We start from the raw sequence: 24,970 nt of genomic DNA on the forward strand, positions 1-24,970 counted from the left end.
GGATTGGCCACGCTTAAATTGCCCCTTAATTGGAAAAAATGAATTGGGTACTTTAAATTTATTTTTTAAAAGTACCTGGATCTGCACCTTAAATGCTGTAAACTGCGTGGTTAGGGGCCGGGTGCAGGAAGATGGGGTTAGAAAGGACGTCTGGGTTGGCATGGACAAGATGGGCTGAAAGGCCTCCTGTGCTTCATCTTTTCTGTGGTTTTATGTCTTTTCTTATGAAATCACAAATAACATAAGTCTGTTCGAACACAATGGAAACTAAATCATTAAAAAAATTCAAATGGTAACTGACTTGAAAAATGTAATTTCTCCTATTGCACCCTGTGTACTTAATTCTAGACAATGAGTTTGCAAAGTTACAATTTACCGTACTGCTGTATGCCCTACTGATTTAAAACCTGTCTAACATGTCGTATCTGGTTTGAGATTTAAACATCGCTGCAGATTACATCATAGCCTCACACCTCCCAATGTTCAGAACCTGCAGCGAAGCATAATTGGATGAAATGACTGCTTTTATAAACCTTTAAGAAACCGAGAGCCATTTCACAGTTTGTCCTCTTTATTTAACATTGAATGTTATGGGAATTTGAGTGCGAAGGAATGAGCTGCTGCTACTCGACTCTGGTTTTGACCTCAGTTGATCTATTTTTTAAAATGTTGACTGCGGCACAACATGGCTTAACTATCAGAAGACTTGAGCGAAAGCTGAACAAAATGAATAAGAAGGGAAATTTGTAGGAACATTCGCTTGCAGTGGGCGAAAAGAGTTCTGGAATAGGTTGCCAAGAAAGTCTGTAAATCGGGCAATGTGGGTTTAAAAGGAAATTTCATGTTTCTCTCTCTCGAAAAGGGAGATATGGCGAGAAGTTAGGTTGTTGCGTTTAATGACCTTGTGCCATGATTTAGCCTGGCGCAGACACAAATATTATTTCCTAGAAGTACAATGCAAATTGAATCTGCTGACCGTATGTCAACTGTGTGGGGCATTCTGGTCAAAGGGCGACTAAAGTAGAATCAAAAATGCCATTCAAATTGCAACAGGCCAGGTGCCAATGTTATGGCTATTAATGATGCTGCTTGGATGTTTTGGAAATGATGAGCAGGATATATTCAGTGACAATAATCTCACTGAGGGGATTTTGGCTGACTATATGACCCCCCCTGGAGAAGTGTGTATTGCCTTGTGACTCCTCACATCTCATTGCTTTTCTTTACTGAGAACCCTTCAATGATTCTGCTGAACATCTTGGCAGAATAGTTATGCAGCGAGATCAGAGTTGAGTTGTAAAGCATGAAGGGGTTGCCCCGTGCTTTAAAAAAAATAATTGCAGCACTCAGTGTGCACTGTATACTTTTAAACCTCTCTGCATATTTAAATAAAAATGTGTTGTTAAGAATAAAAAGTTCAAAGTAATTAGGGAATATTTCAACAGTAATGGAGTCACTAAAACTTCCTCCCTTCCCCCCCTCCCCCATCCCATACAGCAGTCTCCACTAGCACCAAAACCTGGTTAACAAGTACCATAACTAGCAGGTTAGGGATCATTATGGGATGCATGGTTACTGGGGCAACCAGACGAGACGTCACAACTGGGCATGTGCGTTCCAATTTTTCTCTCCCCTCTTTCTGTCTCTTTTTTTGGATTATTTTCAGGCGGGGGTCTGAGGAGATTTTTTTTGTTGGTGTGGCGGCCATTTTTCCACCTCACCCTGACAAATCTGTCAATATAGTCACTCCATCCGGCTCCTGCCTTTTTTTTTTTGAAAGGACTTTTTCCACCCCCTCCTGTCTTTTATTCATTTTGTAAAAAAAAATCCTCCTATTTTGCATTTCCTCCCTCTGTATATAATCTTTCCCTTTCAGGATTTTTTTTAATGTGATTTTTCTGTGCCCCCATTCCCCCTCTTATCTTTTAAAAATACATTTAATTGAACATTCAATGATGCCGGCATCTTTTGGCAATGAGGAGGACGGGATGGAAAACGATGAGGGAGCCCCAGGTAGGTGTTGATGAGGATCTCATTAATAATAATTTTCATGCTTATGTTGTCGATGCAAAAAAGGATGAGAACCAGGCAGCAACTCCCTTTTTATATATATATATATATATATATCTACACACACAAGAACATATCTACGTTGAACAGAATCTTAAAGCCCAACAGCCGAATGCCGGCAACTTCAGGGTTTGACCAAGCCTGGAGTGTCTGCAGAAAGTGTGTGACGAGGAGGAGGAGGAGCGGGAGCTGGGGCCGCGGGAAGCCGTGATTCGGGGGCTTCTCCTCGGCTCATCTCGCTAGTTTTTTTCCGGCTCTCCCCCCACCTCCTCGTAGCCGCCGCCGCCGGCACTTTGTGTTCGCTGCTGCCCATGGCGGGGGTCCGGAGCAAGAAAAGGGCCTGATGCATATTCATTACTAATTCATTGCCTTTATTAATCTTAATCGGGGAGAGAAAAAATATTTTAACCCGTGTCTTTCAAACGCTTCCTAACGGGAAAGGCGGCTGTTTAAAACAGTTGCAATCAAAATCATTTTCTAACAGGAGGAAAACACAAGGGAAAATTCCCCAAACGCTTCCAAATCCGTGCCTGGCAGCACTTTACATGGCTGAAACCGTCGTAAATTGTGTGTATATTTTAAATCTTATTTGAATTCTGTGTGTATTTTCTTAATCCATTTTGATTGAACTGTTGGACTGGGCCATGTTGACAGACCAGATTTGGACCTGTGCAGAAAACACCCAATGACATTTGGAATTGCACCTCCCGCACACTAATCAGTGATCTCCCCCCAATAATTTTGAATTAACGTTGTGTTAACTAGTTGCTACCTTTTTTTTCCCGCACTGGATGCGTGCAGTAACTAAACACGGCGTTGGGTGGACGCTGTTTTGTATTCCTGGATGCAAATTATTGATCCCAACACTGGTCTCAATGCCTGTGTTATTTTCTTCTCATGTACAATACCTGTTACATTTACTGGATGGATTCGTTTAAAAAAAAAGAAAACTGGATACCTGTTTTTTTTTTAAAGAAAGGGGTATCCCATTCATAGAAATGGTCAAATAATTTTTGAAGGGTGGGTGGGGAGTTCTAATGCCAAGTGTCACACGTTTGACTTCTAATTCTTGCATCGCGTTTCAGGAAGTTTTTTTAATGAAAAGGGAAAAAGTTCTGTAACTAGACTTCATGAGGTGGGTGGGTGAGAGTTTGAGGGGGGGGGGGGGGAGTTGTACTGAATGATTTGTTTTCCCCCATCAGCTCCTCTCTGTCCCTCTCCCCCAATGATGAACAAATGTTATTCAAAGCAGGCCCATTATGACGTCACAAAGCCGGCCGCAACCTACCCTGCTGGCGGCCGGAGCCCCGCCCCCTCATTTGCCCTCCCATTGGCTCGCCGGCTAATGGCTGGCTCGGTGATAGGTCAGTCACAGATGGCTGACAAGTTCGGTTGAGCCGCGCTGACATGTAGCAATTATTTGTATCCAAAGAGGAAAAAAAAATGCTCTTTTGTTTCAGCTGTTCCACTGCCCAGCGCCGCTCCACCCCACTGCAGGGCATTAGGTGGTGCCAGACTGCTTTTATAAAGTTTATTTGATTCTCTTTCCACTCTCCCACCTCCCAAATTTCTCTGTCTCCTTTCCTCCCCACTGGAGATGGGTGACATCTTTCAATAGCAGGCCACAGCTACATTGGTGCCCCTTGCCCGTACCTCCAATGCTGTCTTGCGTGAATCTCGACAGTAAGTGATTTACTTTGTGCCCCATGTGCGTGACAGGCGCACACACTTTCCAGCAGGACTGGAGGGTTTTTTTTAAAAATGGAAGACTGGTGGCATGGTGGCTGTTAGCATTGTGGCCTCACAGCATCGGGGATCCTTGTTCAAGTCTTGGGTTACTGTGGAATTTGCACATTCTCCCCGTGTCTGCGTTGGTTTTCTCCGGGTTACGGGGATAGGGCGGAGGATTGGGCCTAGGTGGGATGTTCTTTCGTTGGATAAGGGCAGACTCAATGGATGAATGGCTCCTTCTGCACTGGAGGGATTCGATGTGCATTGATATATCACCTCTCTCGAACCCCAAGCACCCTAAAGTTTTCAATTAACTACTTTTAGTAGCTCCGCCACCGCTGCAATTAATTTTGAGAATGTGGCAGCAAATTTGTGAATAGCAAGCCTCCACTGAGTACTATTTTTTTTAAATATTAAGAGTACCCAATTATTTTTTTCCAGTTCAGAGGAAATTTAGCATGGCCAATCTGCCTAGCATGCACATCTTTGGGGTGTGGGGGTGAGACCCACGCAGACACGGGGAGAATGTGCAAACTCCACACGGACAGTGACCGAACCCGGGTCTTCGGCACCGTGAGGCAGCAGTGTTTTTTAAAAAATTGTAGAGTACCCAATTAATTTTTTCCAATTGAAGGGCAATTTAACATGGCCAATCCACCTACCCTGCACATTTTGGTTTGTGGGGGCGAAACCCATTCAAACACTGGGAGAATGTGCAAACTCCACACAGACAGTGACCCAGAGCATGGATCGAACCTGGGACCTTGGTGCCGTGAGGCAGCAATGCTAACCACTGCGCTACCGCGCGGCCTACAATAACCAGATAACATGTCTTTGATGATGTTGATCAAATGATAAATATTGGTCAGGACACCAGTGAGAACTTCCTCCATTTTTGAAATATAATGAATGCAGTATATTTGGCCAGGGCTGGAATTTATTGGTCTATCTCTGAAATATCCTCCAGTCCCACAACCCTCAAATATCCAAATCTAACTCTCTTGTTTTGGAATCCCTAATTTTAATTGCTCCACCGTTGGCAAGCCCCTAAACTCTGGGATTCCATCTCTGAAGCCACTGTTCTTTCATTCTTTAAGATGTTGCTATACACCAGGTTTTCAGCATCTGCCTGATATGTGGCTTGATGTCCACTTTTGCTTCATTACTCTCCTGTGAGGTGCCTTTGGTTGTTTTCTTACTTTAATACAGGATAATTGCAGGTGATGGTGGGCTGCGTACTTGACCCGCTGTGGTGTATGATCCAGCTGAGTAGCTTGCTAAGTCACTTCAGAGGGTATTTAAAACTCTCATATTGATGTGGTTCTGGAGTGACATATAGGCACACGCCTGTTTGGGTACACTGAGGGAGAATTCAGAATGTCCAATTCACCTAACAAGCACGTCTTTCAGGACTTGTGGGAAGAAACCGAAGCACCCAGAGGAAACCTACGCAGACACTGGGAGAACATGCAAACTCCGCACAGACAGTGACCCAAGCGGGAATTGAACCTGGGACCCTGGCGCTGTGACACAACAGCGCTAACCACTGTTCTACCGTGCTGCCCATTGTGCATTGAACTGACAGAGTGATCAGGGTGTGGTCTGATTTGAGCCCTGTACAGTTTGACCATTACCTCTAATGCTCATTCTCCTGTTTTGGTTGGGTAGCTCAGCATTTTATAAATTTTGCTGATTTTCTGTTCTGCGTTGGTTGGATGTGTTAATTCTCTCGGACTCCTAGATTTCTTTCAACTTTATCCATGACTGTTTTAGTGCTGTTTTTGGACTATGAAAGAATAATTGGGTACACTAAATTTATTTAAAAAAAGACACTCCTTCACTGTTCAGATTATGGATGGCCTGCGTCTCCACTCCATTTTCCTACCTTTGTTCCACATTTCATGATATCCCATCTCCAAGCCAGCTATTGGTTGTTTTATTACAGTAATACGGGATTATTGGAGGTGATGGCGGTTTGATCCAGCTGAGTAGCTTGCTAAGCCACTTCAGAGGGCATTCAAGACACTCTCATGTTGATGTGGTACTGGATTGACATATAGGCCCAGAATGAGAAATGATGGCAAGTTTTCTTCCCTATTCATGGGCTTAAGTGGACCAGAACTGTTCATAATACACAGTGATCAGACCGGATGCAGCGATCAGGGTGTGGTCTGATTTGAGCCCTGTACGGTTTGACCATTGCTTCCTTTGTATAGACTGCAGTCTCTCTATGGGCGGCAGCCTCTCTCCTGTTGAGGTTGGGTTAGCTCAACATTCGATAGACTTTGTTCATTTTCTGTTCTGTGTTGGACGTGTTAATTCTCTCAAGATTTCTTTTTTTAAAATAAATTTATAGTATCCAATTATTCTTTTTCAAATTAGGGGGCAATTTAGCATGGCCAATCCACCTAACTAGCGCATCTTTGGGTTGTGGGGGTGAAACCCACGCAGGCACAGGAGAATGTGCAAACTCCACACGGACAGTGACCCAGGGCCGGGATTTGAACCTGGGTCCTCAGCGCTGTAGTTCCAGTGCTAACCACTGCACCATGTGCCGCCCTGAGAAACTAGGAACTAGTTTCTCCCTGGTTACCTTATCGAATCCTGCCATTTTAAATACCTCAATCAGATTACCCCTCAAAATACAAACCTAGTCGCAGCAAACTGTCCTTGTATGTTAACCCTCAAATCACTGATCCCATTCTGGTGATTTGGTCCTGCATCCCCCCACTTCCTCAATGCAGGGCCCAGATTTGAAAGCAGGACAGCTGGGGTCCGAACAATATACAACTGGATCTTTATTTCCTTCCTGTTGAATTGTAAGCCCTTTGAGATAAAGACCAGCGTTCCAATTTGGTGCTTTTTTTTTTGTATAATCTACCTGAACCTCAGCACCCCCTGCCCATGATGGTAAGTATGTGAGAGGAGGTTATGTAAGTACAGGAGGGAGATAGAGAACCTAGTGGAGCGGTGTAACGTCAGCAAAACGCAAGAGCTGGTCACTGACTTCAGTGCACACCCCTGTCTGTATCAATGGTGCCGTGGTGTGGATGGTTGACGGCTTCAAATTCCTAGGTATGCACATCACCAACAATCTGTCCTGGTTCACCCATGTCAACGCTACGACCAAGAAAGCACAACAACGCCTATTCTTTCTTAGGAAACTAAGGAAATTCGGCATGTCCATACTGACTCTTACCAACTTTTACAGATGCACCATAGTAAGCATCCTATCTGGCTGCATCACAGCCTGGTATGGCAACTGCTCGGCCCAGGACCGCAAGAAATTACAAAGAGCCGTGAACACAGCCCAGTCCACCGCACAATTTTGCCTTCCATCCATTGACTGTCTGCACTTCCCGTTGATTTGGCAATGACCCCTCCCACCCGGGTTATTCTCTCTTCCAACTTCTTCCATCGGGCAGGAGATACAAAAGTCTGAGAACACGCACGAACAGGTTCAAAAACAGCTTCTTCCCCACTGTTACCAGACTCCTGAATGACCCTCTTATGGACTGAACTGATCTCTTCACACATCTTCTCTACTTAGCAGTATAACACTCTATGCTCACCCGATGCTTGCGCCTATGTATTTACATTGTGTATTTATACATGTCCTATCTTTTTCATGAATGGGACGATCTGTCTGGACTCTACGCAGAATAATACTTTTCATTATACCTCGATACACGTGACAAATCAAATTCAATGTTGTGTGAGAACAGGGTCAGATATGGATGCTGAACCAAATGACCATCCAATAGCCTTCGTCTGTACTTGGAGATGTTGAGCAACCATTTGGGTAAGGAACTGGGGGGCAGTTAGCGTCAATGGATCTCAGGGCCCCAGCAAGTAGAGGAGGTGAGGGAGTAAGTTGGGTAATGATATCCATGTATGTTACTCCAGAGTACATGATGTGGAGATGCCGGCGTTGGACTGGGGTGAGCACAGTAAGAAGTCTTACAATACCAGGTTAAAGTCCAACAGGTTTGTTTCGAATCACTAGCTTTCGGAGCACTGCTCCTACCTCAGGTGAATGAAGGGGTGGGTTCCAGAAACATGTATATAGACAAATGAGTACAGTCTCAACCGGGACCTTAGATTCATGTCGCATTACATTCACCCCCTCACCATCTGGCCTGGGCTTGCAAAATCCTACCAACTGTCCTGCCTTGAGACAATTCACACCTCTTTAACCTGGGATTACCCCTCTCTCCAGTTGCTCCGTCTGGACCTGTAGACTTAATTACGTGCAAAGACTCCCATTCAAAGTATCGTCTTGCATCTTTAGTCTCTATATATGTTTCTGGAACCCACCTCTTCATTCACCTGAGGAAGGAGCAGTGCTCCGAAAGCCAGTGATTCGAAACAAACCTGTTGGACTTTAACCTGGTGTTGTAAGACTTCTTACTGTACACCAGAGTGCAGCGTTTCATTGGATACTTTGCAAGGCTCAAGGTGTTTTATTTAATATTTAAAGGCCCACCACATTGCAAACTATTTTATTTTTACCATTTTACCAATGTTCACCCCTACCCTTTCCTTAGTATTTCTTAGACGTTTATGAATGTGTAGTTTTCTTGTTGATGCAGTGCTGTTTGGCTGAGAGGTGCTTACCCGAGAACGACGATTTGTGTTTATGTGGCACTTTTAATGCAGTAAAATGTTCCAGGATACTTTACCAGAGTGTAGTCAGAAAGAAAATTGACACTGAGCCACATTAGGATGGATTTGGTTGTAGAGGTAGATTTTAGGGATTATTTTAAAGGAGCAGAGAGAGTTAGAGGGTGAGGAGCTTCTGGGAGGGAATTCCAGAGTTTAGGGCCCAGTAGCTGAAGGCACGGCCAGAAAAATGAGTGGCGGATGGACAAAAGGCTGGAGTTCTCGGAGGGTTACACAGATAGGGAGCATAGATCATGGAGGAATTTGAAAACAGGAGCCATTTGGGGTGTCGCTTCACTGGACAGTATCTGGAACCTACGTCCTGTCCCATGTGTACCTGCTCACTGAGCTGCTCTAGGAATTGGGCCAGACTGTGGTGTAAGCATCAACATCTCTGTTAAGTTCTTTTGAATGTCGCTGAGACTGTCTTTGGATTTAACATGGCGAGGTGCCCTCTCTGTTTGGCTGACATGCAAATTCTGGCTCCAGACAAACAAAAAGTCACAACACTTGAGAGGAGGTGTGAGTTCTTGTTGCTTTTCCAGTTGTACTGATAGAGAGGTGTGAGACTCTACGGAGTCTGTTTAGTCTTTTTTTCCTTATAGACTGGAAGATGTGTAATTAGCAACTCCCTACCTCCGTCCTTCATTAACTCGAATATTCCTGAGTCGGGTACAGGCAGGAGGAACGTATTGCCTTCTCAAATGGTGTGGCAAATTCAGGTTCACTCCCAACGTCCATTTAAATCTTCAGAACCATAGAATTCCTACAGAGCATTCAGCCCATCGAGTCTGCACCAACCCTCTGAAGCATCACCCTACCTACGCCCACTTCCCCAATCTAGCCACGTATCTTGGCCAACCCACCTAACCTGCACATCCACTTAACGTGGGAGGAGACTGGAGCTCCTCCAGTAGGAGGAGGAGAACCCGGTAGGAACCCAATACACTGCGTACAAACTCCACACAGACAGTCACCCAAGGCTGGATTTCAACCCGTGTCCGTGGTGCTATGCGGTAGCCATGCTTGCCACCGTGCCATCCTTTCTTTCTTTCTGTCTTTCGTTCCAGTTCCACAGGTGACCTTGGGTTCTTTGCCCCAAATGGCTCTTATTCATGTGGGCGGCACGGTGCGTTTTAAACTGAGCCTTCCGAGCTGGACATAAAAGATTCCACTGCAATATTTGAAGCTAAACTGAGGAGATCTCTCTGGTGCCCTGACCGATATTTATCCTTAGACCACCATCACTGAAGGATTTATCTGGGCATTATCGTGTTGTAAGTGGGGACTTGCTGCGCACAATTTGACTGCTGCATTTTTCTTGCATTCCCGCTGTTGCTGTTGGCATCGGCTGGCTCTCCATTCCAGGATCGCATCTCCCTAACGTCCCGGGATGCTGCCGTGACTAAACTGGCTAATTTCTGACCCCAAATCTTTAGACATATGGGGTAGGGCAACCCATGAAGTAGTGGGATCTGCAGTGCCGGATTTGCTTCCTATTTTACCACTGTAAACTGGTTTGGCAAATCAAAAGCCTGTTCTCTCTTTGTCCTTTGGAGAGGGGAGTCCATGGAACCATAGAAAAGTTACAGCACGGAAGAAGGCCATTCGCTCCATCTTGTCCGTTCCAATTCGAGGACACCCAGTCCTGACCTTGTGTTCACTGAGCCTGACAAGGCCTCCGTTTTTAAAATTCCCAAATGGGATTTGGGTATGTGCCTGATGGGAGGAAAAGCCCAGGGCCAGGGCGAAAGACCAGGACAATGACATTGATGGGACATCTCTACCAAAGTGCCAGCACTGACACGATGGACCAAATGTCCGCCTCCTTTGCTGAGTCATTCTGTGACTCATCCTTCTTCTCAAATCTCTCCATAGCCTTGCTCCCTCCATAATTTTCCCCAACCCTGGAACCTTCCAACGTCTCTGTGCCCCCCCCCCAATTTTAACCTGCACATCCCTGATTTTAATTGCTCCATTACTGGCCGTGCCTTTGGCTGCCTGGATTCCCAAGTTCTGGAATTCCCTCTCTGTTACTCTCTTTGTCTCTCTACTGATCCCTTCCCCCTGTAAGATGCTCCTTAAAGCCAAGCTTTACATCATCTTTTCTACTATCTCCTTTTGTGGCTTGGTTCCGAATTTGGTAATGCTCTTGTGAAGTGCTTTGATTGGGGTGCTTTACTATGAAAAGGCACCATATAAATGCAAGTTGTTGTTGTTTACAGTGCCCTGCCATGGTGGAGAATTCCGGTGTGTAAGTGTGCGAGGAACGTTTGTCACATTTTCACGATACTAAAATAGAAATTGCTGGAAACTCGGTTGCCAAGTGCCCTCTGCACATTGCCCAGGTAACCAAATTGAGCTTGTACATAGTGGTGATGGGCTGTTTAACAATTGAAGGCGACAGCACGGTGGCGCAGTGGGTTAGCACTACTGCCTCACGGCGCCAAGGTCCCAGGTTCGATCCCGGCTCTGGGCCACTGTCCGTGTGGAGTTTGCACATTCTCCCCGTGTCTGCGTGGGTTTCGCACCCACCACGCTAAATTGCCCCATAATTAGAAAAGATGAATTGGGTACTCTAAATTTATTTAAAAAAACAATTGAAGGCATCACCCTCAGTGGCCCCCACACACACACCCCTCCCCCAAGCAGCTTATTGTCAACTTAATGGATTTTATGCAGTTGGACTTTCAATAACCACTGTTCGTACCCAGAGGGAATCAAACCGACTCTCTTAAGCCTTGTGGACACTGCACAGAGACCGGAATTGGACTGAATACTCGTATCACCCCAATATTATTTAATTGGCTGTAAAGCTGCTTTGGGACATTTGGAGATCTTCAAAGACGTTCTATAAATACAAGTTTTTTTTTTTTTTTTTTTTTTTCCTCCTTTCTTTATTACTGACCACCCGCTGGTTGTTCTCTCCTTGATCTGTTTCTACCTCTCTTTCCTCCTCCTGCGTTTTAAAAAAAAAAAAAAAAATATTCATGGGGTTAGGCCGTCGCTGGCTAGGCCTGCATTTATTGCCCACCCCTAATTGCCCTTGAGAAGTTTGTGGTGAGCCGCCATTTTGATCAGCTGCATTTTCCCCTCCTCGTGTTGCGCTCCCCCCCTCCTCGTGTTGCGCTCCCCTCCTCCTCGTGTTGCGCTCCCCTCCTCCTCGTGTGGCGCTCCCCTCCTCCTCGTGTGGCGCTCCCCTCCTCCTCGTGTGGCGCTCCCCTCCTCCTCGTGTGGCGCTCCCCTCCTCGTGTGGCGCTCCCCTCCTCCTCGTGTGGCGCTCCCCTCCTCCTCGTGTGGCGCTCCCCTCCTCCTCGTGTGGCGCTCCCCTCCTCCGCGTGTGGCGCTCCCCTCCTCCGCGTGTGGCGCTCCCCTCCTCCGCGTGTGGCGCTCCCCTCCTCCGCGTGTGGCGCTCCCCTCCTCCGCGTGTGGCGCTCCCCTCCTCCGCGTGTGGCGCTCCCCTCCTCCGCGTGTGGCGCTCCCCTCCTCCGCGTGTGGCGCTCCCCTCCTCCGCGTGTGGCGCTCCCCTCCTCCGCGTGTGGCGCTCCCCTCCTCCGCGTGTGGCGCTCCCCTCCTCCGCGTGTGGCGCTCCCCTCCTCCGCGTGTGGCGTTCCCCTCCCTCCTGCACAGAATTAGATAAAGTACCAGCCTCCCTTTGAAACCTGCTTGGATATTCCTTGCCCTACGACCTGCCCTTTATTGGTTATCTTGTCTTTGCTGGTTTGGAGCAGATATTCTTATGGGTCAAACTGACCACAATGACCGCATCTTGTATTGTTGGCTTCCCAAAGCGAGGAATGGTCCATTTATGGGGACAGCCTAAGTCACGCTGCGTTCTGTTGACATTTTCTCTTGTCCTTCCTCCGATCTGAACCATCCGACCTCCTCTTCAACAGGAATTCTTGAAGATTTAACACTCAAAAGTTAAATGAGGATTGTTAAACTGACTGTGCAATGTTACATCGGGAAAGTACAGCAGAAGTATTGGCTTTGGGTTTTAATAGTGGCTGAACCTCAGCAAAATTGATAGTCAGAGGCAAGGTTTGAACAGTAAGTTTGTGTGGGGTGTCAATCTATTCATGGGTTGCAAACCATTCCAGGGGTCATCAATTCAATTGCAACAAACAAATTTGTTCACCTTTGTGAAGTCTAAGACACTGAAAGAGTTGTAAAAATAATAAGAATGGGGATAACTGCTGGGTATGCTGTTGAAGGACATTGATTTAAGAATGTCATTTCTATACAGTTTGTAATAATGAAGATCTCCATGGAGGAATTGTATTAGCGAGGGCTGAGCACATGACACTGTATCTACCCTGGGAGAGTTTGATGGTACAGTGTAGAGGGTGCTTTCCTATCTAACCAATGCTGAACCTGACCAGAGGGGTGTTGGGATACAGCGACTGGGGACAAATAATTCACTTTTGAACACTGCCAGCTCTCACTTTGTGTTTGTGTTTTAGACAGATTGTTTTCCTCAATGCACATTGACCTCCAATAAGTGACTTCTCTCTTTGACTAGATTAGGTCATGGTCTGCGTTTGCATATTGGACTTTGTTCAAAGAAAGATAGGTTTGTATTTCCTTCCTCCCTTTCATGTCCTCACGCTGTCCCAAACAGCTTTACAGCCCAATAAACGCTCTTGGAGTGGAGGGCGGCACGGTAGCACAGTGGTAAGCACTGTTGCTTCACAGCGCCAGGGTCCCAGGTTCGATTCCCGGCTTGGGACACTGTGCGGAGTCTGCACGTTCTTCCCGTGTCTGCATGAGTTTCCTCCGGGTGCTCCGGTTTCCTCCCACAAGCCCCAAAGGACCTGCTTGTTAGGTGAATTGGATGTTCTGAATTCTCCCTCCGTGTACCCGAACAGGCGCCTGAATGTGGCGACTAGGGGCTTTTTACAGTAACTTCATTGCAGTGTTAATGTAAGCCTACTTGTGACAATAATAAAGATTATTATTATTATTAGTCACTGTTGCAATGCTAGAAATGCCAATTTTCATATAGGGAGCGCCGACAGGCAACAATGTGACGCTGACCACATAATCTGTTTCAGCGATAAATATTGGCCAGGACTCTGGGAAGAACTTCCGTACTCTTCAAAATAGTGCCATGGGACCCGAGAGGACAGGTGAGACCCCGATTTAACAGATGAAACGTGAAAGAAAGCTCTCCTGGTTTAATCAGTGGGTTTGGGAATGTGTGGTATAGATCGATAAGATCAAATTTACAATGCAGAAGGAGGCCATTTGGCCCATCGAGTCTGCACCAGCCCTTGGAAAGAGCACCCTACCCAAGACCACACCCCCACCCTTCCCATAACCCAGTAACCTCACCCAGCCTTTTTGGACACAAAGGGCAATTTATCATGGCCAATCCACCTAACCTGCGCATCTTTGGACTGTGGGAGGAAACCGGAGCACCCGGAGGAAACCCACGCACACACGGGGGTATATTGAGCAGTAGAGACCACTAGAGTCCTGGGTCAATCCCTGTTCTGTAAGGGGTCAGTCAATCTCTGGCCAGACTGCAGTGGACCAAAGCTGTGTGCAGGTTAGGTGGGTTGGCCACACTAAATTGCCCCTTAGTGTCCAAAGATGTGCAGGTTAGTTGGGGTTACAAGGATAGGCCGGGGAGTTGGGCCTAGGTAGGGTGCTCTTTCAGAGGGTCGGTGCAGGCTCGATGGGCCGAATGGCTTCCTTCTGCACTGCAAGGTTTCTATGATTCTGTGAATGATCACTGAAAGAATCTAGGTGTGCCTGGTTTTAATTGGTGTGGCAGTGTCGGAATTTATTGCCCTTTTCACATTGCTTAGAGGAGTCGTTAGTGGGCCGTCTCTGTGGTCTGTTGGGGTACTTACAATTTTTCCATTGTAGAATAAAATTTATCCCGAAAGAAAATGAAGTAAAGTTTGCATTTCTGTAGCACCTTTTGTGACTTCGGGATATCTCAAAGTTCTTTACAATGAATGAAGTATTTTAAACTCTAGTCTCTATTGTAATGTCGGAATGGGTTGTTTGCAAGGGGTAATATCCCGAGTCAGCTGCATAATGTGGGCTTTTGGCAGGGTGAAGACCACTTTGATTCCTTACAGAACATTTATGAGTTGATTGTTTTTTCTACAGTAATCCAGTAGCTTTAATCATTTTCCTTTGCCCTTGCCCATAAGTGAGCAGATTATTGAAATTGGAAATTACAGAGCAGTGAGCCAAGAGCGATGTATTGGGTGGGGAAAGTATGTTAGACAGAGCACCACCATTGCTTGTCTGAAGAGTGCAGAAAATGTAAGGAGGGATGTGTTATAAACATTCTACAAATTACCATGGATTTAGAAGAAGGACCTGCCTCACTCGCTGCTCCAGTCCTTTGAGGGGGTAACCAACTTGTGCTCAAGGGCTAAGCCGGTGGATGTTGTCTGCTCGGCTGATCAAAAGACATTTGTTAAGGTTTCACAAGCACTCACGGCACTGCGGACCCGGGTTCGAATCCTGGCCCTGGGTCACTGTCCTTGTGGAGTTTGCACGTTCTCCCCATGTCTGTGTGGGTTTCACCCCCACAACCCAAAGATGTGCAGGTTAGGTGAATTGGCCACGCTAAATTGCCCCTTAATTGGAAAAAAAGATAATTGGGTACTCTAAATTTAAAAAAAAAAGGTTTCACAAGTGAATCTTTTACTGAACATTAAGGCAAAGGTAATTAATGACGGCTAAACAAACTGGACACCTGGCTTGTTGATCACGTGGGGAAATCTCTGACAGGCACCAGTGATCCAGGGAATCGCAAGAGTCTGTTCATAGAATCATTACAGTGCAGAAGGAGGCCATTCTGCCCATCGAGACAACACTGACCCTCTGAATGTGCACCCTAACCAGGTGCCCTCTCCCTGTAAGCCCACTTAACCCTCACATCCCTGGACACTTGGGGGCAATTTAGCACGCCAGTCCATTTAACCTGTACATCTTTGGACTGTGGGAGGAAACCGGAGCATCCAGAGGAAACACACGCAGATACGGGAGAATGTATAAACTCCACACAGACGAGGCCAGAATTGAAGCTGGTGCTGTGTGGCAGCAGTGCTAACCACTGTGCCACCGTGCTGCCCTGTTCCCAAGTGATTTGGAGGAGGATTATTTAATTATTAACTCTGCTTATGATACCAAGATATTTGATTAGTAGGTAAATCCAGCTAACACTTCTTATGGTGAGATGAACAATTATAATTCTTCCATGAAATGCAAGACCTTTGTGCAGCAGTTTCTTTTCCCTCTTAATACTTCATGTGTGAGGCTGGGCAGTGCATCATCAGGATATACAACTGTCCCTGATTTCTGCACTCCCTCAGCCCTAGAACCCTCTGGGATCGCTGCACTCCTCCAGTCCTGGCCTTCTGCGCCCCGACTGTCACTGCCTCACCGTTGGCGGCCATGCTTCCAGCTGCCGAGGCCCGAAACCCCGGCGATGCCTCCCTGATCCTCGCTACTTGTCCATTTGTCCATCTCCTTTAAAACCTACCTCCCGAAGGGGAAGCGGGATCAGCATGACGGAGAAAAGAATAGGAGGAGGCGGTGTGGCGGCGCAGTGGTTAGCACTGCTGCTTCAAGGCGGCGAGGACCCGGGACACTGTGTGGAGTTTGCACATTCTCCCCGTGTCTGTGTGGGTCTCACCCCCACAACCCAAAGATGTGCAGGGTAGGTGGATTGGCCACGCTCAATTGCCCCTTAATTGGGAAAAAAAAGAATTTGTACTCTAAATTTATTTAAAAAAAGAAAAGAACAGGAGGCTATTGTTACAACCCTAGTCGAGACTGCTAGCTTTTCTTTAAAATAAAGAGATGGATTTTCCGGCCAATCATGGAAATAACTGAACAACAAATGTTTTAAGATTTTTACTGTAACAAGCAGATTAAAGTCAACATGTTTTAAACGCTAAAGACAACTAATAGATCAAACTAAAGGAAGATACTTTCGCACCAACTAATTAACACAATCAAAATATGCTGTTCAAAATGTAATTATTTTATGCCACACATCTGGCAGAGAGTGACAATACAAAATTCAGTCACAAATTAATTCCAGCCTTCCAAGAAACTCTCTCCTGTCAGCCCGGCCAGCCCGATACTTCCAGCGTCCTTTTGGAAAATCGGTCTACTCGGTCTGTGTATTCCAGAATCGACTTCCACCAGCAAGGCCCATCTCGGCGACCCCTTGTGCCTTAAGTCTCAAGGGGTCGCCGACCCTTCCTTTTGAATAGAAACAAACTTTTAGTGGTTAACATAAAAGCAGTTCACCCTGCTCTTCAGCGCAATATTTTGTGTCTCAATATGTTTCTCTGAATGAAAAAAATGAGAATCGCTTATTGTCACAAGTAGGCTTCAATGAAGTTACTGTGAAAAGCCCCTAGTCGCCACATTCCGGCGCCTGTTCGGGAATTGAACGGTGCTGCTGGCCTGCCTTGGTCTGCTTTAAAAGCCAGCGATTTAGTCTAAACCAGCCCCGTGTTTGTCTCGGAATAAATTAAAATAACTGTCTTGTAAAGTCACGCGTTTGCAACAATATGCTTGGAAAAAAGGGTGGGAAGAAGTTTGTGTGGAGCATAATCACTGACGTAGACTAGTTGGTTCCTGTACTGTGAATGTTTTTTGTACCTCTTTGATCAATCTTTTGGTCACTTGTTCTCAGACCTCATGGGTCGCATTGTCAAATTTTATAAAATGGCACTTCTATAAATCTCCTTGGGACATTTCGCTACCATAAAGGTGCTTCATAAATGCAAGTTATTGTTTGATAAGCAAAGAAAGCATCTTTTTTTTTTAGAGTAAATTTAGAGTACCCAATTATTTTCTGTTTTCCCAATTAAGGGGCAATTTAGCATTGCCAATCCACCTATCCTGCACATCTTTGGGTTCTGGGGGTGAAACCCACGCAGACACTGGGAGAATGTGCAAACTCCACACGGACAGTGACCCAGGGCCAGGATTCGAACCCGGGTCCTCAGTGCTAACCACTGCGCCACATACCACCCTCGCAAGAAAGAATCTTAGTAAAACAGTCCATCATGGACACAGACGCTTCAGTTTTGATAGTTGAGAGTATTGTTTCTTTATTTAGTGAGCAACTGAGATCCATAACTGATTGGTAACTGATACATGTGGATCCTCGCCCTCAATCTAAGTTATTTTAATGTTGTTCCTGTGGGGAGTGTGGACACACCCCAGTCTAATGCAGTTCGTCCTTGGTTGAACTCTGAAAGTCTTTCTTGGTTTCAGCAGAGGAAGAGGAAGAGGAGGAGGAGGAGGAAGAGGAAGGCCGTGAAGCAATGTTTTCTGAGGAAGAGCCAGCCAAAGTGAAGAAAAAAAGGAAACCCCGGAAACAGAAGGAGAACAAGACTCCCAAAATGAAGAAGAGAAAGAAAGAGGTAATGTGGAGGAGATCCATGGCCACATTGAAGTTATTGAGTGAGAGAATGGAAAGGGTTATAACGATGCTGAGGAATTAGGGGTAAAAGAAAAGGGAATGTTGAGGAAATTTGGGGGGGGGGTGGTAGACTGGTTGTAGTGAGTCTGGGGTAAGTGGGGATGAAGGAGAGAGATTGTAGTGAGGCTGGGTAAATGGAAGTTGTGTGCTAATGACGACATTCATTTTTATGGTATCTTTTAATATGGAAAACGGACTTTTACAAATCAGGAATGGAGTGTGAGCCCTAAAGAGTCAAATAGACTGAAAACTTGCAACCACATACTCCTCTGTCTCAGCTCATCTGTGGCTCCGACCCTCATTCATGCCTCCCTTAACCCACAGCAGGTTCTGTTTGCTCCGCTCTCACCCATGTGCTCATTGAGCTACATTGGCTCCCGGTCCAGCAACATCTTGATTTCAAATCCCTCCGTGGCCTTTCCCCTCCCGATCTCTGTCATCTCCTCCAGCCTCACAAACCTCTGAGATATCTGGGCTCCTCTAATTCTCGCCTCTTGTGTATACCCGATTCTAATCGCTTCACCATTGGCTGTCTTCAGTTGCCTCTGGAACTCCCTCTCTGACTCTCAATACTGCACTTTCATCCTTTAACACGCCCGATAAAACCTGCCTCTGACCAAGCTTTTGGTCATCTGATCTAAATATCTTTTATATGTGGATTGGTGTGGTCCCAATATTCCTGGGAAACACCTGAGGAACTTTCATTATGTTGAATGTGCTTTATAAGTATGGTGTTGTTGAGGGAAGCGATGCTGTGGAAGCCAGCAGTCTTGGTCACAGGTAAGATGTGAAATTTGCAGCCTAGTTCTCAAACAGGGCACCAAGGTTTTAACTTGTCTATTCCGATGAGTTGACTGGTGAGGCTAATGGAGTTAGTCATGTGAAAGTGGAGTTTATGGCTGTATTCAATCAGGAAAACTAGAAAATGGGCAGGCTTCAGAGAGACATTTTATTTATTCATTCAGAGAATGTGGGTGTTGCTGGCTAGACCAGCATTTATTGTCCATTCTTTGTTGCCCTTGAGAAGGTAGGGGTGAGCTGCCATCTTGAACAGCTGCTGTCCATGTGGTGTAGGTACACCCACAGTGCTGTTAGCAAGGGAAATCGGGGATTTTGTCTCAGCGGTAGTGAAGGAATGGCGATATATTTCCAAGTCAGGATAGTGAGTGGCTTAGAGGGGCACCTCCAGGTGGCGGTGTTCCCACGTGCCTTCTGCCCTTGTCCTTCTAGATGGTAGTGGTTGTGGGTTTAGAAGGTTCTGTCTAAGGAGCCTTGGTGAGTTACTGCTGTGCATCTTGGAGATGGTACACACGGCTGCCACTGTTCATCGGTGTTGGAGGGAGTGAATATTTGTGGGAGAGGTGCCAATCAAGCGGGCTACTTTGTCCTGGGTGGTGTTGAGCTTCTTGAGTGTTGTTGGAGCTGCACTCATCCAGGCAAGGGGAGAGTATTCCATCATATTCCTGACGTGTGCCTTGTAGATTATGGCCAGGCTTTGGCATGTCAGGAAGTGAGTTACTCGCCACGGAATTCGCAGCCTCTGAATTGCCCTTGTAGCCACAGTATTTATATGGCTGTTCCAGTTCAGTTTCTGGTTGATAGTCACACATAGGATGTTGATAATGGGGAATTCAGCAATGGTCGTGCCATTGAATGGCAGTGGTGGTGGTTAGATGCTCTTTTATTGGTGTTCATTGTCTGACATTTGTGTGGCATGAATTTTTTTGGTCAGCCCAAGCCTGGATATTGTCCGGGTCTTGCTGCATATGGACACAGACTGCTTCAATATCCTTGGAAAAAAGTAGTGCCTCAATATCTGAGGAGTTGCGAATGGTGCTGAACATTGTGCCGTCAGCAAATATCCCTACTTCTGACCTCCTGTTGGAAGGAAGGCCATTGATGAAGCAGCAGAAGATGGTTGGGCCCAGAAGACTACCCTAAGGAACTCCTGCAGGGATATCCTGGAACTGAGAGGATTGACCTTCAACAACCATCATCCTTTCTTCAAAGTATGACTCCAACCGGTGGAGAGTTTTCTCTGATTCCCTTTGCTGGGGCTCCTTGGTACCACACTCAGCCAAATGCTGCCTTGATGTCAAGGGCTGTCACCCTTGTCTCCCCTCTGGAGTTCAGCTCTTTCGTCCGTCTTTGAACCAAAGCTGTAATGGGGTCAGGAGCTGAATGACCCTGGCAGAACCCAAACTGAACATCAATGAGCAGGCTACTGCAGATTCATTCTGGTGTTACCTGGTGTGAGGAAGTACAAATATCAAGAAAGACTTGGGAAAAAGTTGAACCTTTTTTCGTTCGAATGCTACAGATTGCAGGGTGATATAAAGAGAGACGCTCACAATTTTTAAAGGGTGGGGCAGGGCAGACTGCTTCCAGTATATGGCGGGGTGAAGGGGGTCAAAAACAAGGGCCGATAGGTACAAGGGGAGATGGTGACATAGTGGTAACATCACTGGACACATAATCCCGAAACCCAGGCTGACGCTCTGGGGACAGCGGTTCAAATTTCAATATGGCAGCTGGTGGAATTTGAACCCAGTTAATAAATCTGGAATTTAATGCTGGTCTCGGTAATGGTAACCATGAAACTATCACTTGTTGTAAAAACCCATCTGGTTCACCGATGCCCTTTCGGGGAGAAATCTGCCATCTTTGCCTGGAAGGCCCACATGTGGATTCCAGTCCTACAGCAATGCGGTTGACTCTTAAATGTCCTCTGAAATGCCTCAGGAAGCCAGTTCAAGGCCATTTAGGGATGGGCAGCACACGCCCACATCCCATGACAGAATAAAGAAAAAAAGAGAATTAGTTTAGAGGGTGGGTTCAACGATCTGTTTCTATTTTCTAACTTGGATCGGATTTGTTTATTGTCACATGTACCGAGGTACAGTGAAAAGTATTTTTCTGCGAGCAGCTCAACATTTCATTCAGTACATGACAAGAAAATAAAAGAAAAGAAAATACATAATAGGGCAACACAACATATACAATGTAACTACATAAACACCGGCATCGGGTGAAGCATATAGGGGTGTAGTGTTAATCAGGTCAGTCCATAAGAGGGTTGCTTAGGAGTCTGGGGACAGGGGGAAGAAGCTGTTTTGAGTCAGTTTGTGCGTGTTCTCAGACTTTTGTATCTCCTGCCCGATGGAAGAAGTTGGAAGAGTGAGTAAGCCGGGTGGGAGGGATCTTTGATTATGCTGCCCGCTTTCCCCAGGCAGCGGGAGGTGTAGATGGAGTCAATGGATGGGAGGCAGGTTCGTGTGATGGACTGGGCGGTGTTCACGACTCTCTGAAGTTTCTTGCGGTCTTGGGCCAAACAGTTGCGATACCAGGCTGTGATGCAGCCCAATAGGATGCTTTCTATGGTGCATCTGTAACGGTTGGTAAGAGTTAATGTGGACATGCAGAATTTCCTTAGTTTCCTGAGGAAGTATAGACGCTGTTGTGCTTTATTGGTGGTAGCGTCGACGTGAATGAACCAGGACAAATTTTTGGAGATGTGTAACCCTGGGAATTTGAAGCTGCTAACCATCTCCATCTTGGCCCCGTTGATGCTGCCAGGGGTGTGTACAGTACTTTGCTTCCTGAAGTCAATGACCAGCTCTTTTAGTTTTGCTGGCATAGAACATACAGTGCGGAAGGAGGCCATTCGGCCCATCGAGTCTGCACCGACCCACTTTAAGCCCTCATTTCACCCTATTCCCCGTAACCCAATAACCCCTCCTAACCTTTTTGGACACTAAGGGCAATTTAGCATGTTCAGTCCACCTAACCTGCACGTCTTTGGACTGTGGGAGGAAACCGGAGCACCCGGAGGAAACCCACGCACACACGGGGTGAACATGCAGACTCCGCACAGACAGTGACCCAGTGGGGAATCGAACCTGGGACCCTGGCGCTGTGAAGCCTCAGTGCTAAGCACTATGCTACCCTGCTGCCCACAACTGCACCACTCCACTAGGTTCCCTATCTTCCTCCTGTATTCTGACTCGTCGTTATTCGAGATCATAGAATCATAGAATTTACAGTGCAGAAGGAGGCCATTCGGCCCATCGAGTCTGCACCGGCTCTTGGAAAGAGCACCCTACCTAAGGTCAACACCTCCACCCTATCCCTATAACCCAGTAACCCCACCCAACACTAAGGGCAATTTTGGACACTAAGGGCAATTTATCATGGCCAATCCACCTAACCTGCACATCTTTGGACTGTGGGAGGAAACCGGAGCACCCGGAGGAAACCCACGCACACACGGGGAGGATGTGCAGACTCGGCACAGACAGTGACCCAAGCCGGAATCGAACCTGGAACCCTGGAGCTGTGAAGCAATTGTGCTATCCACAATGCTACCGTGCTGCCCACCTGCTGCCGTGAGATCCGGCCCACCATGGTCGTATCGTCAGCAAACTCGGAGATGGAGTTGGAACCAAATTGGAACTTTTGGAACAAATTGGAGTTAGAACTTTTATTCACTGACCGTGTTGTTCCAAGGTAACGTGGTCCAGGGTAATATCCTGTAAGTGATGTTTGGGTATCCATATTATTGTTACCGAAACTGCTTCAATTCAGATTTGAAAGAAGCAACTGGTCTCTAACAAGGGGAGATGGGAGAATGGTCTTTGGCAGAGAACCATTTCAAGCTTAGCTGTTCCTTCCGTTGAGTTATTTGCCAATTAGCCACTGTCTAGGCTTGGAAGAAAAGAAAGCCTTGCGCTTGCATAGCGCCATTCATGTCCTCCGGATGTCCCAAAGCGCTTTACAACCAAGAGAACCGTCAGTGCAATAACGTAGCCGGTTGGCGGCCGTGCTTTCACAAACAGCAGTGAAATAAATGACCGGATAATTTAATGACATTGGCTGAGGGATAAGTATCCACCAGGACCGTATATCTTCGGAATAGTGATTGGGAGACCACTTGAAAGGGCCTCAGATTAATGTCCCATCTGTTAGAGCAGCACTTCCACCGCCCGAGTGCAGCTTGAATCCACAACCTGTGAAATAGGTGAGAGTGTGTCCCACTTAGCTGTGGCTGACACAGCCTGGTTCAAGGTCTGCCAAAGAGTTACAGGTTGGCGTGGGGAACATATTAGTGGTTCTCTTTTTTTTTCTTCTCTCTCTCTCTCTCTCTCTCTCTCTCTCTCTCTCTCTCTCTCTCTCTCTCTCTCTTTCCCCCCCCCCCCCCCCCAAAAAAAAAGAAAATTGAGCCAGTTTTGTGATGATTCATTTAACCGGTGGCTGAGCTGTGTTCTGCTTTGGGATATTTCTGCATCTTTCAGTGTTTAGTGGATTTAAAATAATGAAAAGCCCTGACACTGATTGGAGGAATCAACAATCTCATTACTTCCATGCTAAAAACAGAAAGTGCTGGATAAACTCAGCAGGTCTGGCAGTATCTGTAGAGTTGACACGTTGCGCTCCTATGAGCACAGTGGTTAGCACTGCTGCTCATAGAGCCAGGGTCCCAGGTTCGATTCCGACCTCGGGTGACTGTCTATGTGGAGTTTGCACTTTCTCCCCGTGTCTGCATGGGTTTCCTCCGGGTTCCTCCCACAGTCCAAAGATGTGCAGCTTAAGTGGATTGACCATGATAAATTGCCCCTTAGTGTTCAAAGGTTAGGTGGGGTTACGTACGGGTTTTCGGGGGAGTGGGCCTAGGTAGGGGACTCTTTCAGAGAGTCAGTGCAGACCTGATGGGCCGAATGGCCTCCTTGTGCACTGTACGGATTCTATGATTCTTCAGAACCAGTGTCTGAAATCAGTTAGGATTTTGTTTGTCTCTTTGGAGATGTGACTTACAGAATAGCTTGTGGTAAATGTTACCACTTGTGCAAGATTTGATTTTTGGGAACAAATTATTTGACTGTCAAACTTGTTGTTTATCCCTGACCTTACCTTAGGAGGGTTTGATGTTTGCCTCACCTGAAGACACTTGCCACAGGGCAGGCTCCATGAGTGATGTTTTCTGACATATCGACCAAATGTCTGTTCCTCACATCTGCCTCTAGACTGTTGTGTTGGCAGGCTGCAGGCAGGCGCCTGATCCCATCTTTCCCCGCCTTTAAACCCCGCAGGGAAACTGAGGATATTTGTAGCAGTAAATCTGGCTGACATGAGCCTCATTAAATGTTTCACAGGTACAAGGGCCCTGTCCTCTCTCCAGACCCCTAGTCTGTAACCTCCATCACTTCAATACTCCAAGATCTCTGCATTCCTCAAATCTCTTGTAACCGTTGCACATCCTTACCTTTAATCACTCCACTATTGATGGGCCCTGCCTTTAACTGAGTAGGCCGTAAGCACTGGAATTACCTTTGTTAAACCTCCCGAATTCGCTCTCCTTCTGGAAGATGAACCTTAAGACCAGGTATTTGGTCACGTGCCCTAATACCTCCTGTGGCTTGGTGTCAGATGTTGTTTGACACCTCTTTGAAATGCCTTGGATTGCTTTACTATGTTTTTAGGTGCTACATAAATGCAGGTTGTTGTCTGTAAAAGACATCCAGCAAATTATTATGCTTCCTTGGACTATTGGCATGCCAAGAGTGTAGAGAATCTTTTCGACCCAAAACAGCATTGTCGTTTAGTTGGGAAGGTTCCCTTTGCTTTTGTTGGGCATTGTTGCTTGTGTTGAGCTCTTGGATTGATGGGACCGTCAGTTTCCTCCTGACATCAGTGATACCTAAAAGGGCACTTGTGCTTTTTTTCTTTTATTGAACTCCATATTATGCTTATTGGTCTATCAAAGTAGGCCCTATCGCTATTACCGATCTATTGTTAAGATTGGGCCCTTGGAGGATATATTGTTGTCCAATTGCATTTGGCTTGACATCAAAGGTCAAGGATAGTGACTGATGGACTTTGAGGGAGATTGTATGATTTGATGTTCCTGATGATTTAGAGACTGCTTTTCAGGAGTCCAAAGCAGGTTATCTGGTCGTGGGATCTTTCTATGTGCTAATCGTCTTGTGTTTCCTACAAGAAAAACATGCAATTATTTGACACCTCTAACATGGTGAAATG

The 24,970-nt window shown here is 46.3% G+C and overlaps 1 protein-coding gene across 1 annotated transcript in view; it reads left to right on the top strand.

Annotated features, from left to right (window-relative positions):
- The first annotated feature begins 1,622 nt into the window (after nucleotides 1-1,622).
- The window catches only part of LOC140392492 (chromodomain-helicase-DNA-binding protein 5-like), a 167,817-nt gene continuing 144,469 nt past the window's right edge, over nucleotides 1,623-24,970 (top strand). Inside the window, exons 1-3 of the mRNA XM_072477728.1 lie at nucleotides 1,623-2,013; nucleotides 13,518-13,592; nucleotides 17,728-17,876. Coding sequence (XP_072333829.1) covers nucleotides 1,953-2,013; nucleotides 13,518-13,592; nucleotides 17,728-17,876 — 285 coding nt within the window. The 5' untranslated portion in view covers nucleotides 1,623-1,952. The remainder of the gene's footprint in view (nucleotides 2,014-13,517; nucleotides 13,593-17,727; nucleotides 17,877-24,970) is intronic.

Source organism: Scyliorhinus torazame, chromosome 16, assembly GCF_047496885.1.
Source record: "Scyliorhinus torazame isolate Kashiwa2021f chromosome 16, sScyTor2.1, whole genome shotgun sequence".
Classification (NCBI taxonomy): Eukaryota; Metazoa; Chordata; class Chondrichthyes; order Carcharhiniformes; family Scyliorhinidae; genus Scyliorhinus; species Scyliorhinus torazame.